This window comes from Stegodyphus dumicola, chromosome X2 (genome assembly GCF_044657685.1).
Source record: "Stegodyphus dumicola isolate Sdum_Otavi_A_Nest chromosome X2, ASM4465768v1".
Taxonomy (NCBI): Eukaryota; Metazoa; Arthropoda; class Arachnida; order Araneae; family Eresidae; genus Stegodyphus; species Stegodyphus dumicola.
In genome coordinates, this window is record NC_140781.1 from 182,227,497 (window position 1) to 182,246,800 (window position 19,304).

General features: G+C 32.9%; 1 protein-coding gene across 3 annotated transcripts in view; it reads left to right on the top strand.

The window, feature by feature from the left end:
- AQP (aquaporin) overlaps positions 1-19,304 on the top strand; it is a 60,948-nt gene that overhangs the window by 18,209 nt on the left and 23,435 nt on the right. For 2 of the 3 annotated variants that reach the window (XM_035353663.2, XM_035353664.2), the window contains exon 2: positions 6,797-6,988. In XM_035353663.2, the coding sequence (XP_035209554.1) occupies positions 6,817-6,988 (172 nt within the window). In that variant the 5' untranslated portion in view covers positions 6,797-6,816. The remainder of the gene's footprint in view (positions 1-6,796; positions 6,989-19,304) is intronic. The other variant, XM_085809015.1, reaches the window with a different exon arrangement.

The following is a 19,304-nucleotide window of genomic DNA, read 5'->3' on the forward strand; positions in this document are numbered from 1 at the left end:
AAGGAAAGGAAAGGAAATTCAATAATTTTTTAAAGGAAACTCAAAATGACAGTGTGACTGTGAGTTAACAATATAATTGCACAGGAAATAAAGCATGTGACTTCAATAATAAAATTTCACAAACCGAATTTTACAAAAATTCTTCAGCTTTAAAGAACAAACTAGAAAAACAAATACTACTTTTTTTGGCGGTGGGTCAAAAATTGCTTACTTTATTTTCTGCATTTTGAAGCACTTAGAAATTGTGAATAGTCGTTAAATTGACGCTGAAACCACTCTGCGAAATTAGATGGAAATGAGACCCTAAAATATTGAATTGTGAGTTTGAAAATTTTAAAAGGAAACCCATATGTTTCAGGGAGACATTTAGTCTGATAAAAGAAATCACTGCATTTAAACTTTCTTTATATCTTGTGATCTATGCAACGTTCTTAATCATGTCAATAAAATTTATAAAGCAATTTAAAAGAAAGTCGTAATTAGCCATTGCAGAAACGTTATCTGTTATTGAAAATTTCAAACAAAGCTATAAAAAAAGCAAATATATGTAATGGAAGCTTTACATATTTAGGCAGTTATATCAATTTATTGATAACAAATGTAGAATTTTGTAAAAGAGGTTTCCTTTTAAAGCAGGGATGAGCGCAATTTAGGGAAAGAAAGTGTTTAGATTAGAGTTTTTTATTACGCCTGTATTCTATTTGGCTATAAAAAATTACATAATTTTGAAAATTTCAATATACAAAATTTATTGCATAAGTAGGTGCTTGTACTTTTAATTGCGAAATATAATAATTAGGGGTAATAACGTATGTAGTAGTCCGAACATAATATTAAAAAATGCAATTTAAAAGTTGTAAGGCGTCAACATGTTACAGATTGTGTTGAGCCCCAATATTATTAAAACAGACTCTGTCTATGTTCCTTATTTCAGTAACGAAGAACGAAATATAATGAAACAATATAAAAATTTGTATTGGCAATAATTACTTAAAAAGTAAATCTTTTATAAGAGACCAGAATAATACATTTAAATTTAAAGCGGCCAGTAGACAGCATTGGCTCATATACATTTCGTCAATGCAATATCATAATACATGCGCGTTAATATCAGTGAAGGCTTTTTATTTTCATGTCATGAATCTGATATATAAACTGCTACTTAAACATCTCAAAACTGCTCATTTTGAATATATTAATCTCAAACTTTCTTATTTCAGGAGTCAAACTTTAGTTCTAGATGGCAGATGCATATTTATAACACTTTTTTTGAAGAAAAATATTATATCTATTTAAAGTTTGAGTGACATTTGTATTTAATGATTTATAAAATTTTAAATTGCATTACCAAGTATGTCCCGTAGTTGCTGCAATAGTAATAATAGAGGTTTAAGTAAACTGAAAACCACCAAATTTCACGAAGTTCACCTTTCTACAGTATTTTCGATCCACAAGGCCGTTTTCTGTTCATCAAATGTTCTCAGCTCGTGTTTTAGTCTATTTCCTTTACCCGTTAAGAATGTTACGCAAGCATTAAATCAAAATGCTGAAGTAAAATTAGAATTATTAACAAAAAACAACTTGCTTCAAGCGTAAGATTTACCTTAATTAACCTATCATCTTATTAGTTTAGCTGTACTATCATTTCTACTTTTCATCAACCCTTACTAACATGTAATTTAGATACTTCTATAATGAACATTTTTCTCGAATGTTAAAGAGAAACGGACTTTTAGTTTCAGACATGAAAACGTCTATTCAATCTTAAAAAATATCATGGCAGGAGCGCATGAGCTCTATTATTGGCTTGGGCCCATTCTCTACTATTTTTTTCTAATTTTTCTTTTATTTAATTTTGGCTTTTCCAGAGACAAAATGGATCCTACCTCTATGTCAGCTTGCTACGCTGACGATGCGGCGATAGTCCTTAGTTCCATGCAGTCCAATGATGTCATTTCCGAATTCCAGGATTATGTTTTAGATATTGAGGATTGTTACGAAAAGAGAATAAAGATTGTAAACAAATTGAAATTTCTTGGAATTCCAATAGACGGAAAACTCAGCTGGATAGAACACCTTTAAGATATTAGAACAAAACTTCAAAAATAGCCATCTCCATTAGAATAATGAGGAAATATGATTGGGTTCATATCCTAATATCTAGAAGTTACTGTTCAACACCATGACAGAGAAAACTGTTAATTACGGAACTGCTATCTGGGCTACCACTATGGCAGAAAGGAAGAAGCAACAGCTCTGTGCCATTCAATGATCATTTCTCCTCAACATTATAAAAATCTTCTAACCTTGCACTGTAAATACTCTCCAGAATATCTCTTTTATACCTTCTACTAGAGCTAGAAGCGTTTAAAATCAAAACATTATAAGTTGGAAATAAAGCTGCCTCACGATCCAAATAACTTTAAATTTCCCACCTCTCCATATTCTCAGCACCCTGTGAATTCTCCTAACATCAAAATTTGCTCTAAAAAGCCTTTACGTACTTACACAATATCATTCACAGATGGTTCAAAAATAGTAAAAAACGTGGAATCAGCGAGTATCTTCCATAAAGCCGAAAACCTAAAAATACTGCCTGCAGGCGGAAAGTACAGTTTTTCAAACGGAAATTTTAGCAGTTAAAAAGGCAGTAGAAGTTGTAATTAATGGTGTGCAGTCAGCTAACAATTCAATCAGATTCTCTTTCTTCGCTACATACAATATCAAACTTCAAACACCCTTCTTTAATAGCGCAAGAAATCTTTCATATCCTCCAAGATAATAGCTAAATTAAAATTTCGATCGGTTGGATTAAAGCACATGCCGTGAATGAAGGGAACGAAGATTGCCATGAGCTAATCAATGTAATAAACGGCAAAAGATGGCTCAATAACCCTGTTTAAATCAATTTGCACATCTCGACATGGACCCTTCCCCACTTCATCAGTACTAGAGAAATATATCTTCTTAGACAACTGTGTTTGCGGCGAAAGTGGACCTCCAGAACACTATCTCTTCTCATGCCCAAAGTAGTATATCACAGCATTAGACCAACTACAGACGAATTCGAATTTTGAAGATATAAAATAAATAATTCAAAATTTGTATCACAAAATCAATAATATTGTAAAATACCTTTCTGAACAAGGGCAAGATATTTGTAAGCAATAACTGTTACAAAATAATTCTTTATATTAGTATAAATATTCTTTTAAATATTCTTCTAAATAATATCTTCATGAAAATGTTTTGGAAACTTTACACGGAGCTTCTGTAGGATGCGTTACTGGACCAGCAGCATCACAGGACAATGCCTGTATCACCATGTGGCAAAGTCCTGGTGTCCCGAATGCTTATTCTTGTCCTGTTGCTGGAGATGGAGAGTCAGTATAAATGCTTCTAAGCCCTTACTAGTCAGGAGGCGCAAGTTTTAAGAAATAGCATTGAACGACCTCTTCTTATTTGGTGAAATTGAGAATTGGGTAAAACATGCAAATTATCTGAGGATTATGATCATTCATAGGCTCTCATGAACTTATCATATTAAGCATGCCACAGGTAAAGCCTGTGATGTTGCCAGCTAGCATTCTGCTCTCTTCAGAACTCCGAACTGTCTGTGAACAAAAGAAGAATTCACCTATACAATTATAAGGCCGATTCTATGTTACACATCTTTGGCCCTGGCTTCAGCCTCAAATTTGGACTTCCATGAACTTCAGGTTATACAGCATAATATTCTGAGAAGAATTGTTAATGCTCAGCACCTGATTAGAACAAAGTGACCCACAATGACTTGAAAAATGACTCTATAGAGGATCACATTTCTAATGTTTCTGAGCATTTCTTCAACACTGAACTTAGCTGTGACACTGCGAATTTTTCAGAAGTGCTTGATTACCAAATTATTCCAAAAGATAATTTTGTCTTGCTATTTGCTACACACGTGTTCAAAAACCATAATTTTGTAACCTAGCTTGGATCGCTGACTTCTACCGTATTCAGTATTTTCTTGTATACAGTTCATTTAATTTATTCTTGCATTTTCGAATTTATGAGCTGAAAATAACTGTACAGCTTATTTACTTTGCTTGCATTGGGGAGTTTATATTCATTTTGCATCTTTTATTTTGTGGTATTTTGCTTTCGGAATGAAATGACTTTTGTCTCTGTCGTCACTTTGCGTAGGATTGGTATCCTTGCAGTACAGTAGACAATGATCCCCTTTTTTCACCTCACTTCTTTGACGGTTCAGGAAATTTCACCCGCTAACTGCATAATGTTTCCATGCATGTTGTAACTTAAAGACATTAAGCTTTTTTAAGTCTGAAAAATACAATAATTTCATTAAAATATTAATTTGCTTACTTTGCAAAACAAACTAGAATGTTTCGTTTTGAGAATAGGTATCTTGACTGCTATCAGCACTGCGATGCTCCTCATTTACAAATTTAGCCCTGATCTCATCCATATACATTCAATTTACAACAAAACTGAGAATAAAGATTAAATTGGATTCTTTGTCCTTCCCAATTCTATCCGAGAGCCTCTTGTGAGATACTTACAAAATAAAACCATAATATGTCTACACCACCTTCAAGGGGCCGAAATGCAAGCAAATAAAATAGCATTCTTAATTTTTAAGAAATGTTACCTGATGAGCTTTAAGTGATTGCATTCATTTCATTTATTATTAAGATTGTTAAGCTTCCTAACATAGTTTTCCATAATTTTATAAATTAACACTTCAGAGATTTTTAATAGAAAATTTCCCCGTTGAAAAAAATAAAACTTCTTTTTTTTGAAGCTACTAAGCTGAATCGATGTTACCTGCCTGCTTCCTTTCTTTTCAAGCTGCAAAATCATAATATATTTAGCCCACCAGGGGCCGAGCGGTAAAGTCGCTGAACACTGGTAGTTCGGTCCGAGGTTCGAATCCCGCGAACGGGCTGGCTGCATGGGTGTTTTCGTGGTTTTCCCCATGTGTAACGTGTATACGAGCCAGTTTCCCTTAGAAAGTTCTCCACGAAGGCATCCCTCCTCTTAGGCAGATAGCCCTAGTGTCCTTTGCAATAATTAAATACACCACACCACCATAATATATTTATCTGATTTTTTATTATAGAGAAACACACAGTTATGATGAATTTGATTCAAATATATCAGTTATAAAATTATATATATATATATGTCTATATATATATAATAGTCTAGCTATATAAATATATATCAGTATATAAAAATTTCTGCATCATATTGCTGTATCTGCCATAATATTACGTTTTCGGTGTAACGTTCTTTGAATTCTTTAATGCACATAAAACCTTACTGTAAATTTTGAAATGAATCTAAATATTGGAAGAAACTAGAAAGTATAGGACAAAATTACATGAAAGAGAAAATATTACTCACATTTTCCAAATTTTCTGCGCTTAACAAAAAACAAAACAAAAAAAAGTTTTTGAATCCTCTGAGGCCGAAGGTTACGACCAATGAATAATGAGAGTTCGTCTAGAAACTTAACAGATTAACTTATTGGGTTATCGAGATTTTCCCTCCATAATAACATATATACCAAGCAGTTTTCCTTTAAAAGGCCTTTCTGAAACTGCCATTCTTAAAATAGTTGTCTCTGCAATAATCCAGTGTGATAACTTAATAAGAATTTTTGGTATGGTTGTAAGCAGTTAGTTTGCATGAGTCTCGATAATAAGTATTCACGAAAAAATTTTTTTGATAAGCCTTACAGATATCCCGTTGATCACCATTCTCTTATTGAAACATTTTCTTAGCCTGATGCTAACTCATTTATAATTGTTGTTTACACTCGCAAGAAATAGATTAGCTTGTTATTCATTCAAATTACAGTTTCAAGTAAAATAGGAATATGTCTTGTATTGTAATACATTCTAATTAATTGAGATTATATGCTCTGGATTGAAAATAATATTATTCAACTCATCTTTTATTATTATTATTATTATATTTATTATTAGCAGTAGTAGTACTAGTAGTAGCAGAACGAAGGGGCATTAGCCCAGAAGGGCTATTATTCTCGAAACGATATTTTGTGTTGAATCACTAAAAGTGTTATATGACTTTTCAGTTTGTTGCTACTAAATATTATCGCCGCGCATTATATTTAAAGAAATTAAATAATGAATAATCTGCATGAATGTATGTATGTTTTTCGCATTGTGTAAGAACAAAAGTACCTAGAGACATCAAAATTTGAAAAACGTTGTCCTCCAGCCGAATATGAGCATTTGGAAGTCTGAATTTGGAATTTGGAATTTGTTTTACAGCCTAGTTCATATTTTACAAATTTTTGATTAACAATCTCAGCGATTTCAAAGCGAGCAATGGCAACACTGTACGCAAAAAACTTTTTCATCTCCAGCGGGCTAGACTGTCTACCTGAAATTCTAAAGATATGCTGTTTTTCAATATTTTTAGCCCAAATAGACATTAGTCAAAATGCTTTCGAAATGTGTATATGTGTAAATGACAGAAACTCTCCTTTGGGCGTCATATAAAATCTGAAAGCTTTTAGTTTTTTTTAATATTATGATTATTATTATAAGCAAAATAACTCTTTTTTAATCCTATATTTGGAGCTATAACTTGTACCTCATATGCGTATTTTTCTAGTGCAAACTGTGCAAAAACTGAGTATTTAAATTTATATATTTGAATTTAGGTATGCCGAATTTGAACCTTTATTCAAACTATGCAAATGACTGCACAAATCTGTCATTAAAAATACCAGCTGGGTAACTACCTATCTAATTATTTTCAGTTTTTGCAGACTAAAGGGTAATGCTAGAGTCCATTCCACAACCATGGGTACCTTACCTGGTGCTGCTGCTCAACACTTTAGTCTTTCATTTAATGAGAAGAATTTTCTTAATGTTTTGCCCAGTTCCTATGCGGATCGTAATCGCCGAGATCATCGCTACGTTAGAGCTTTGTACGGGCTGCGCTGAATTAGGTAAGCTTAATTTTACCCATTTTCCTCTTTAAAGAAACAAAGTGAAACATTTTTTTAAGTTGCTTTCATGAAATATAATTTAATATTTAGTCTTGGTTTCATACTGTGAATGATGAAAAGCTAATTTGTTTAGATGAATTACATTAACTTTTGTTTATCTCGTTCCCTCGTTCCTTACTTAATTTTTGCAGTTTTCTATCACTGAGTTTTTTTTCATCAAATTATCGAAAATGTTTCAAGCCGCTTCAAGTAAAAAATAAATTTTATTTCACAATATTAATATTTTTCGTATAATCTGTTCTCTTGTTTAATATAAGAGGTAGTATTTTAGAAATAAATTTCAAATTTTAATTTAACCAAGAGTGATTGTAACTAAACTTATGTCAACGCTTTCAGTGGAAATAAAAGAATGTAAATACTACTTTCCCCTTTTCGCCGTGGACGACTAGCAGATCCACTGTGAACCTGCTGGGTCGTCATTTCGGAACGAAAAGGAAAGTACATGGCGAGAACACTGCTGTTGAGACTAAGCCGAAAGATGTTGATAACGGCTTATTTTGAGTACTGGAAAGTTGCTGGTATCTGCCAAGGAGCACTATCAAATAGGGATACTGACTAACGAAAAAGTCATATTGCACACAATTAACTTGTCTGGCATATAATGCATATCAATGCTTAAATTAAAGAAAAGATAATGTAGATACTAAATTAAGAAAAGCTTTGCAAATTTTTAGTATGTTACATATTTATGCTAATACAACATGTATTTAAGTACTTTTCACAATTATAAAATATGTTGGACATACAAATATGGTAAAGACAAGGTGTAGATACAGGTACTTGTATGAAAATGAAATTAGTACAATGATTTATGCATTATCTTTAATAAAGCAAGAATTATTCGAAAAATTAGATTATACAAGAATGTTCATGGATAAATGCTGCGATTACAATATGCAGACACTAATGGCAAGTAGTATGCATAAAACTGCAGATTCATACACTCACATTGTACACTATTATTAATTACAAATTTAGAGAAAAATTCCTGAAGCTAATAGGTTAAAAAATTAACTTTTATGCATCATCTTGATACAATAGGTAGGAAACTACATAAAATAATTATATATAATAGCTATATACAGCTGAAGGTATTACATGGTGCTTAGCTAATTACAAAACTTTCTTACTAAATGGAAAATTTGAGGGTACAGTTTTTAACGTCTAGTTATTTTGCAATCATCCAAAGTGTCCAGACACTTCGTAGGCGCTAAGAGAATTATCACTAAATTTAAAATAACAATTGAAATTAAGATACAATAACACGCTGAACATATATTAATTTAGAAATCAAACAACAAAAATCAGCGTTATATTTTCAAATTTTCACAGGACTAGTTTCGACGGTTTTACGGAACCATCATCCTCAGCTGCAAAAGCGCAAATAAACGAGATAAGATAATCTTCTCGTTCTCGTTCATTTACGCTTTTGCATTATCTTATCTCGTTCATTTACGCTTTTGCAGTTGAGGATGATGGTTCGGCCATCGAGATGATGGTTCGACCATCGAAACGATGGTAAAACCATCGAAACTAGTCCTGCGAAAATTTGAAAATATAACGCTAATTTTTGTTGTTTGACTTCTAAATTAGCAACTGAAACTTGAGAAGGGTATAAAAAGACCTTTTTTATTTAAAAGTAAAATGAACAGAAGGCACGCCTTGTGCTCAGCCAGCTTAAGCCTTGCGCTCAGCCAGCACTTATGGCGAGATAACTTAAATTAATAATCAAATATCAATTAAATTATTAATAATAATTAATTACATAATTATCAAGTAAGCTAGTAGCCGAAGACTATGCAAATCAATTTAACGCAAAATTGTCTCAACCAGCGTAGAGATTCAGTATTAGCGTTATAATGCAAGGCCGGAGACTACAAATCATATCTTATCTAGCAACCTAGTAACGTGACCTTGAGAGACAGAACATGCTCTGTCTTACAATTCAAAAACCTCGCTTTAAACACACGCGAACTAAATTTGTATTCTGGTGGCAAAACGAAGGAAGAAGTGATAGTAAAAATTTACAACATAAAATAACTGGTTAATCAACATAAAGAAATCTTACACCTTTTCCCGCCAGAATTTAAGTAATCGCAACGAAGGTATTTAACCCCCTTGGAACTATCTTAAATTTTAAATTAACGAAAAGGCTACTTTTTACAATCAAAAGTTTATAATCTAAACTAAAACTAAGATCTACAGATGATCACATCATGGGACAATAATTTCGTTGCATCCAAAAGGTTGTCATTACAATCTAGTCTCCTTCCAAGCATCTGGAAGGAAAACCAGTTTAGCAAAATCATCTGACACATTTTAAATATTCACTTTGTATTTAATTTCAATAAAATCTTTTTGTACTTTGCAGTTATTCTGCTTTAATTTTTCATCTCCTCTGCTCTCCAGCAAAATGTATTAAACGTGCCAGCGTGAGTCATTGTATAAGTATTTCAACACTACCACCTGACCGAAATCTTACATATTAATAACTTAGACCTCAAGAACACCTTAAATCCAAAACTATTTCTAATGTGCTAAGCAAAATAGACCATTAAACTATGGTGTTGGCTGGAGAGCCTAACTTTTAATTACTTTTCTGCATGCCGCTAGCTTTAACTAATTTTATCTTAACTAGCTTTCGCTTAATATTTCATGCACGCGTCAAGAATTCAACTTTTACAGTTATGCAAGAATCTACTGTTTTGTTTAGAAAATACTTTAGCAGAAACTTTTAAGCTTACAAAACTAATTTATCAAACATTCTTATGAAATATTTATATTTCATTTACATTGAAAAAAATCTATTCAGGTTACATTTTACATCATGTACAGAAGTTGCTTAAAATTATTCTATAAATATACCAAATTTATTCAAAAATCAGTCTCTTAGACTAAAATCAGAATTCCTATTCTTATACTAAGCTAAAATTTATTGCGCTAAATGCATAATTAAAAGCATCTTGCAGCATAACAGAACTGAAATTCCCTTGCTTGAGGCAAACCTTAAAATAAATAGCAATTGTTCCACTATTAGAAATAAATTAAAAACTGAATACTTGAAGAAATTAAATTTCACTTCGCTGGTAGTCACACATCCGTTTGGCGATGAAATCATTCCAAGTTAGCAGTAGCTTGGTGGCAAAGATAAGCTTGGTTGGATCCTCATTCTCCGATGAGGCCTTTGATCGCTTTCCACAATCTCTTGGCAATTTCTGTTTCGTAGGTCCTTCACGGAATCTTGAAATCTTTGTCTTCGCTTAAGGAATTCAAGAATCATCGGCCTCTTTCTCGTCGGAAATCCTTGTTTCTCCCTAAAACTCCTAGCTTAGTTCGCCAGAATTGTCCTCTGACTCTTGTAATCTTTTCTCTCTGAGATGATTTCTCCTTCCTTGACCACTTTCGACGTAGCTGGTACTTTGCTGGCATCCTTACGCGCAACTCGATCTTGTTCGTTGATCACTCAGCTAGCGCTGATTCTTCGCTGGACGCTTGCTTGATCTAGTTGATTGTTGAACTGTTCTTTTATTTTGGGAAGCTTCATTACTCCTTAGCCCTGACCTCCTTTCTAATTCAGCTCATTACGCTTTGATGTGACGACCTTTTGTCTTTTCTTTTCTGCTCCATCATTTATGGTACTTCCTCTTTTATTTTCCAGAACTTGCATTTTCGATGTCGCTGGACATTCTACTGCATTTCTCTCAGGACGTGATTCCTGCAATATATCGTTCATCTTTTATCAGCGCGCTCATAATTTTTCTTTAAAAGATCAAAATTTGCCATAACATTCTCCCCCGTTGCTGAATTAAGATATACAACGGAGTCTCGTATTCGCTTGATGAAGAATAAGCCTTCAAATTTAGAGCAATATTCTCCCACTTTATCTTGAGGTTCACATGTTTAATTTTCAAAATTATATCTCTCACTTTAAAATGACCCTCGTGCCATTTATTATCACAGTATAGTTTTTGTTTTTCCGTACCATATTCGAATTATAGATAGCTTCGTTGGCTAACTTTTGAATATCTGCCATTTTAAATTCCGGAGCCCTCTTTTAAACAAAAAGTAGTTTATCAAAAGGGGTAATTGACTTCCAGCTAAGAAATAATTCAGCTTCTTTCTCTTAGTATCATGTTTAGCCATCCTCAAAGCAAATGCCAATTCACTAACACTTCTGATAATTGTTTTTCATAACTACGAATAATTTTAACTATATTTTTATTTACCCGCTTTTCTCTATTGAACTTAATAAGGAATTTTTAAATGTCGTATGCCAAGCCTTGAGCAAATCCTTAGAGATTTAACTAACAAGCTATTTGATATTGTCCGAAATTTCTTTTAATCGAGCTCCATATTTTATAATAAACTTATTCCGAAAAGAATATGACACAATTTTAGCGAAGGCCCTTTTGAGAGGAACTACTTCTATTCACTTTGAAAAATAATCCGCGATAACGAGTTAGTTAGTATTCTTATTAACTTCACTACGTAGGTATGATCCTATATGGGTATAGTACGGATACAGTATGGAGCACCTGTGATAATCCTGAGGAATTATTTTGAATAATTTGGAGTTGGTTAATATCTGAATCAGTGACATTCGCCCGTACAGGCGAGGCGTATGTGAAGATAGGTCGAATAATTGCTGTGAAAACTCTCTTTGACAAAATGAGTCCTCAGGTGTCCGAAAGAAGACAGTAGAGTTTCTTGATGATATCATAAATTTTCCCAAGGGCTGTGTTGATATGCGTTGACCAGGTAAAGGACCTGTTAAACATAACACATAGATATTTGGCACAGTTGATTAGTGAGACGCGAAAAGAATGACAGAGCTGGTGATGTGAGTGAGTTTGAACTATCGAAGAAGTGGTATTTCTAATTTATCTGGATTAATGCTTGTTCTCCGTTTCCTGCCCCAGTCCTCAATCACAGATATGTTTTCCTTAAGGTTTTTGCAGTGCATGGTTTGGTTTTCTTGATTTCTTGAAAAGTGTGGTGTCATATGCATAGCAAGCCAGTAGGAAGTTATGATCTAAGTTAGAAAAATCATGTTCATAAATGAGGTACAATATTGGGCCTAAGCTGCTACCTTGTGCTACACCATCATAAATGGGGTACGGATCTGTACAGAATTCACCTTGCCTCACTGAGAAAGGTCTGTTCTCTAGAAACGACTTGAGTATCAGAATAATCTCCCAGGGAACCTAATGCTAAATCAACTTATAAATAATCCCTCATGTCAGGCGCGGTCAAAAGCTTTAGCCATGACAAAGGTGACACTGACACTGAGTTTGTTCCGCAGACCAGAGCCGATGTACTCCGAGATTCTGACAAGTTATGGACTGTGGATAGTCCTTTCCTGAAACCGAACTGTTCTTTCGGCAGAAATCCCAGATGCGGTTAAAGAGTCGATTTGTTACAGTTTGCTGTGTTACTCTGGTGCCAACATAAGCTCGAATTTCTGCTGCAGATGCAGTGCGGCTAGTGTGCGACAGCCCCACGGCCGAGTTCTTGAGGCCTTCCCGGGACCACGGTTGCCCACACGCATTCACAATGGATATATGTCTGCCAAATCCTTCTGCCAATAACGCGAAAAGAAAAATAAACCTTCGCATAACTCTATTACAGGGCCTCGTTTAAGCGTAAGCTGCTGATACTGCCTTCTTCATCTCCTTAAAAGTATTCTTGACTCAAAACTCCCACACAACGCCCAGTCCTGAAGATAAATAAGACACACGAAGTTTGCATTGTATTTAAAGCAAATTTGATTTCCATGTTCATAGTGGCAGTACTAGCGCTACATTTATTCGTCCAGTGCGAAATTTGAATATACTCCATCTTTGATATGTGCAAATACATGGGTCTAAGACATTTCACCGTCGCCATTTTACCGTTGCCGTTTCGCTGTGGACGTCTTGCCGTCGAGATGTTTCGCCGTCGGGACGTTTCGCCGTCAAGACATATTTTTCTTTATACGACTGTATTTTGTCTTGCCGTATTATACTCGTATTAAATTTATTTAGTTTAATGATTCTGCTTAGCTTTTGTATACTTAGTAAAGGTTGCTTTTAATATGTATAATTATTTACAAGTATGAGATATAAAGAAATTACACACAGTTAATTGTAAAATTATGTTAGTATCGATGAGAACTGGGACTAAACTTCTGATATAACAGAAGTTATATTATCGATTTTAAAATTATGCGGGTACAATATTTACATGATTCGTCAACATTTCTTGCAATTTTATTCGGATAGTTCAGAGAAATCACTCATACAAACAGGAAATTCACATTTTTATGAAATCTGAATGGTAAACGGTATTACTTTGGAATCTTGTCAGCATCTTACTCTCTTAAAATTAATATGTCATACGTAACGGTGTATTTGTATAAAACTGTACACAAAAGCATTTTATATAAAATGTTTATTAAATTAAATTATTAAACTAAACGGAATTATTAATTTAAATCAACTTAATATAATACGACAAGATATAATACTGTCGTGTAAAGAAAAATATGTCTTGATGGCGAAACGTCCCGACGGCGAAACGGCTCGATGGCGAAACGGCCACGGCGAATAGTTCCATTCTCCAAACACTTCCGCTTATCTAGCACAAATCTTTCTTGGTACTGGGATTTCATTTTCTATCATTGTATATTAGATTAGTTAAGATTAGTTAAGATAGCAATGAAAAGTCGCACAGTTAACTTTGAGGTAACACTTGAAGGACAGAAGTTGTACTTGAACTAATTAAGAATTTGATTTTGGCCCCTTATGAGTGTTAGAAGTTTATTTTTCAAATTAATTTATTTTTTGTGTACTTTTAATCTACGTTTTTAGTCATAAAATATTTTTCTTCAGTGTGTTTATTGTTTTTTATTGTATGAATCCTGCAATTATAATTAATGTTTCATCCGTTTAAAAACTATCGATATCAGATGATAAGGCAGATTTAAGACCACAGAAGCCTCTGGAAATTTCTCCAATTTCCGATAACCCCATTAACTCCCGGAAATGACCTTATTCCACATTTCTGTAGCTAGTTTCATTGCTCTTATTTTTATCCCAAATTTGAAAATAAACTGCATTTTCGACTTGAATTGCTTTCTGCTCTTAAGTTTAAGGCTTTCCTGATTTTCTACTTCTTGTATTCCAATAATTATCAATGATATTTCTCATAAAATTTTTAATATTAGTTTTATTGTTTTGTAACCTTTTATTACTGCTTTGTTACAATCTTTCTAAAAAGATGTCTTTAATCACGCCTCATAATTATACTATGTACGTATGCGGGAAATAAACTAAAATCGTTTGATATTGGCCCGAAAACTGCCTGAAGTGCAACAAACCAAATTGCATACAAAATAATGATAGCACACTTTACAACTAATAATATTATATATAGTAATAAAATATTACATATTCTATAACTAGTCTTGATTAACTAGCATCTTATCTCTCTTTTCAAAGGGCAGTTATAAATATAATACTTCTTATTTCAACCTCTTTCTATTTTATTAATTTATTTATTTATTCCGTGAGCTAAATATTTTAAAGCTAATTTAAATTCTACAGTTCTGCTAGAAAGTCTTTTAACTATTAAATACAAAAGCAATCGATATCTACATACTGCTTTAAGTATAGGGCTTCTTTGAGGGGCGATGGGAAACTTAACACAATAATATTTCTTATTGCAAACTCTAACTTATCAAGTTCTTTTACAAACATTCGCGTATTTTTCCATAGTTACTTGCCTTTGTGATTTACCCATAATCAATCAATTGTGTCCAAATATCCCTCTGAAAATCCTCCACAAAGGCATCCCTCTGCAGATAGCCCGCTCATACTTTGTCATAATGAAACAAAGCAATCAAACAAAATCAACCCCAGGCAAATAGCCTTCGTGCCCTTTGCCGGATTCAATTAAACTAAACACTACCCAGTTAAAACTAAACTCTTTCCAATTTAATACTATAAATTGCCATTCCGCTCCCTGATAATAACATTTTTAATTATATATATTTTTATAAATTTATCCGTACCTGAGGTTTGAAAATATGCGAAAGAAGTCATGTCGTACCAAAATAAGATGTACTATCAACCCATCTATGACTATTTAGAACCCCTGCCCTCTAGACCTTTTTCTTTTTATGTGACCGATTATCAAATATTAGTGCATAAAAGCTGCTCCAAGACTTTCAGTTTTATATTTTTTTTCCAATGGCGGGCGTTTGCCTATGCCGGCACTGGCCACTCCTACAGCCAGATGCGGTGGTCTCTTTATCGTGGAGGCACCTAATAGGTCCGTCTCTTCATAGAGCTATCTTTGCCTCCTATGAAGGGACAGACAATTTACATCCATTCCTTCTCCGGGATTCGAACCCAGGCCCTTCGGTATCGTAGTTAGGGCTCCCCTAACCACTATACCGTCATACCGTCTGGGCGGCTCAGTTTTATTATTATTTCTGCTATTATTATTACATAAGCAGGCGTATACGAGCAAATATTTCTCATTATTGAAAAATATAATCTTAGTTTTTTTTTACCGCGCGTGGAGAGACTTCAAACACAAAAGCTCATATCATTTCAGCTTTTATGTTGGAAACTGAAAAATTAGATTTCAAGTCAAGTCATTTTTTCCCAAATTTTTGTTTAATCAACTTAAAACACTTAAAGGATTATCTGCTTAAAGGATGGTATGCCTTCGTATAGGACTTTCTGATGGAAACTGGCCTTTATTCACGTTATTCGTGAGGAAAACAAAAATTCTTCCACAACCTTTTCTGCAGGATTCATCTTATCTATCCTCCCGGGCATTTGTTAGCCGCAAATATTCAAGTATGTAGAAAGAAGCTTTTCAAATAATCTGCTGATTTTAAAAAACTTCGATTTTTTTTATTTTGTTTATTTTAATAGTTGATTCCTCATCTTTGTTTTAAAGGCTTTCTTCGGTCTGGATATGAATTGACCGATTACATTCCTTCACATATAATAGTAGTAAGTATACTGTCAATTAGTCTCCTTGTTGTTAGGTTTTTGGGCAGCAATTTATTGCTGATTTTCGCTCATCAGACTGATCTCTATTTTCCGTACCTTTACTATTCAGGTTTTTTCTTTGGGTGTCAGAATTTTTTATTATTGCAATAATTACGTTTAATGCATCAACTCATAGGAATACAACATCATTCATAAAGGTATGGCAGACATTTCTTAGAGCTAAAGCATACCTGGAATGAAAACTACGAGACAAAGAAACTAATTAGTCAATATATTTGTAGCAAAGCAATCAAGGTTTCTCTGACTCTACGAGATAGCCTCCAAGCAGTACTTATGGGGAAGGATATAATAGCTACAAATTGTTAATTTAAAACGTTGTAATATGGCTTCTCAATTAGGAAGGCATTTCCCTTTCGGCGTTATCAGACAAGTTTCACTGATTCTGAAGATGTATTACTAATAGATGCACGAATTTAGAAAATAACTGTGTATCATTACGTATTTAAAAGGTAAAATTTGAAGGGAATATCAAAGACTAGGAAATTATATTCCTTTCTTAAAAATAAAGTGAGATTTTTGTGCAAAAATAATGAAATCTTCAATGTCTTTTCGAAACTCGGAGCCTGTCGATTTAAATTTTAATACTTAAAATTATAAAGAATTTTTTATCTTCGAGTTTTTAGAAAACTTTTCAAAATACATGATATATTTATATTTATGTGTTTTTTCCTTGTTATAGCCAAATACATTCGTAAATTCAAGGAACTTTTAGTATTCTTAAGAAGAGTTCGGAAATTAATTTAATACATAAGAATTAAATATCGATAAAAACATGAATTCCAGATTTCGATGGAAAAACGTCAGAAATTTGAACTGTATAACAAAATGTAAATAATTTTCTTTTTCTATGAATTAAAGAATTAAAAGTAATTACTGCAGTAGTTGAAAGTTATAAGACTTAGAGACGAAACGAAGAATAATAAAAGTGAGGGAAAATAAAAATCAATCCATTAAATCAGAGACAGGATCTTGTTGTGTCTTCTTATGGTCTTTCTTATGAAGGGTCTTAATCAACGGTATTGTGATTTCGGATGTTGGAATAAATTATTTAATTTATTTATTTGAAGTTACCAAGTCAAAGGCTTCTCAGGACAATGAATGGAACTAATCGAAGTACAGTAATTCCATTCAGTTAACAAAAGAAAGTAATTATTTTTAGGACTAAATCCATATACCGGAATATACAGAAACACTATTTCTATATTAACAGAGTATTGAAGTAAATTAATGTTTATGTTTTATTGTCAAGCTGTAAAGCTTTATAATGACTTTTTTCATGTATCTAAGGTAGATAAAGCGATACATATAATTTAATTTGTTTTACGCATTTTAGCTTTCTTTGGATTACGCGGTGATGTAAAAGATGCATGCCGCAGCAGCTGTAACGAGAATTCGAGGAAAAACAAAACAATTATTTTTAGATTTTATACTGAATGATACGATAGAGAACTCCGTTAAGGAATTATCAGAATAATTTCTCTTATTGTGCAAAAGGCATTTCTGATTTTTTAAAGAATAATAATAACTTCATTAAACGCTTAGCTATTTAAACGAAGATTTCATAAATATAATAAAACATGTATTAATAGGCTCTGAATCAACCAAGATCTCACATAAAAAACTTGCAATCAGTTTAAAGAAATCACTGTGAAAATGTAGTAACGTTATAAAGAGTGCAGAGAAAATCAGTAAAATTCTGATTCCGTAATTAGTGAATGATCTTTTCGATGAGTCATTTAACGGCCTTCCTGCTGTGCATTATTGTAAAAGATACGATTTACGTGTATTAAAGATGAAAACAACACTAAATGGTATTAAATTCGTAGCAATCCCACTTTCGTGTCATTTGCCAGCTGCACTTCAATGATTTCAGGTAATCTGAACTCAAGCAGTTTAAAAGACTTAGCATTTAATATTAATCCACAGTAGACAATTTAATAATGTTGCATTCAGTGAAAAGTGCTTCAGCGCAGTTTAAAAAAAATAAGCGCAACTTTCTACTTGTCCGGAGACAATTCGCATTCTTCCACAGATTTTATGCCGCAATTCTAGAATTAAAAGCAAACATCTAGAAATGAAAATCGAATTCAAATTCAAATGAATACTAACTTTATTACGTATATTTCAAGTACATACTTAGGACAACGCTGTTACTCTTGCTTTTTCTATGCTATGACAACACTGTCACTATTACGTTTTTTTAATATTACTAACTGTATATATTACTAACTGTATGCATTCATATATTGTAAATTTTCCTTCATTTTCTAGTAACTATATTAGTATACTTCTTTTTTTTCATTAATTTGAACAGTCTTAGCAACTTATAATTACATTACAAACAATTACCAGTAAAAACAGTTTAAAAGTTATAAAATTGCACCGTACGCAAAACAGAAAATTACATATCTCACAAATTTTTAGATATTAATTGCACTGTACTAGCAATATTGCATTCTTTCAGTAGCATTAACAGCACTGTATTCTTCTAATTAATTAAATTTTTATAATCTTAGACTGCAAAAGACAGTGGATTTGAATATTCTCATTTTGCAAATTTGGTTACACAGCTTTCTTAATATAATTAATTTTATTATGCATTTATTTTATTAGTAGAATATTAATGATATTAGTGTATCAGTGTATGAAAGTATTAATGTGATTAGTGGTTTTGAGTATTAATTGTAACTGCATTATTTTATTAGACTATTAATTTTGCTAACTCACGTGTTCAAGACATATTCCATTTCTAATTACATACTTAAGACAACAGTATTAGTCTTGCATTTTTTATTTTAGTATTAGTGCATCCTTTTCGTAACTTCAGTTAGTGTATTTCCATGCTGCAATATTTATCATATTCGTGTGTCACCGTAATGCAAACTGTGTCGATCTGAAGAGTCTGACACTGAGAAACACGCAGAATCAGAGATTCCTACCCCGAATCATAAATTTCAGACCTTCCGACTTCCAGGTAGTTGTGCTCCTAATTATACCGCAAAGACACGGGATAAAGAGGAAGAAAGTACCTCATATTCTCCCCCACTTAAAAGAAGACCGGGAAGGTCGGAAGCCAGCCGCCAACCTGGGTATTGAAGAATTATCATCCATCACCTTTTAGTTCAGGAGTCACATTTAGAAAACATCTAGAATTTTTAGGAACAAGAAACATGAGAAAGTCAGCAATACTC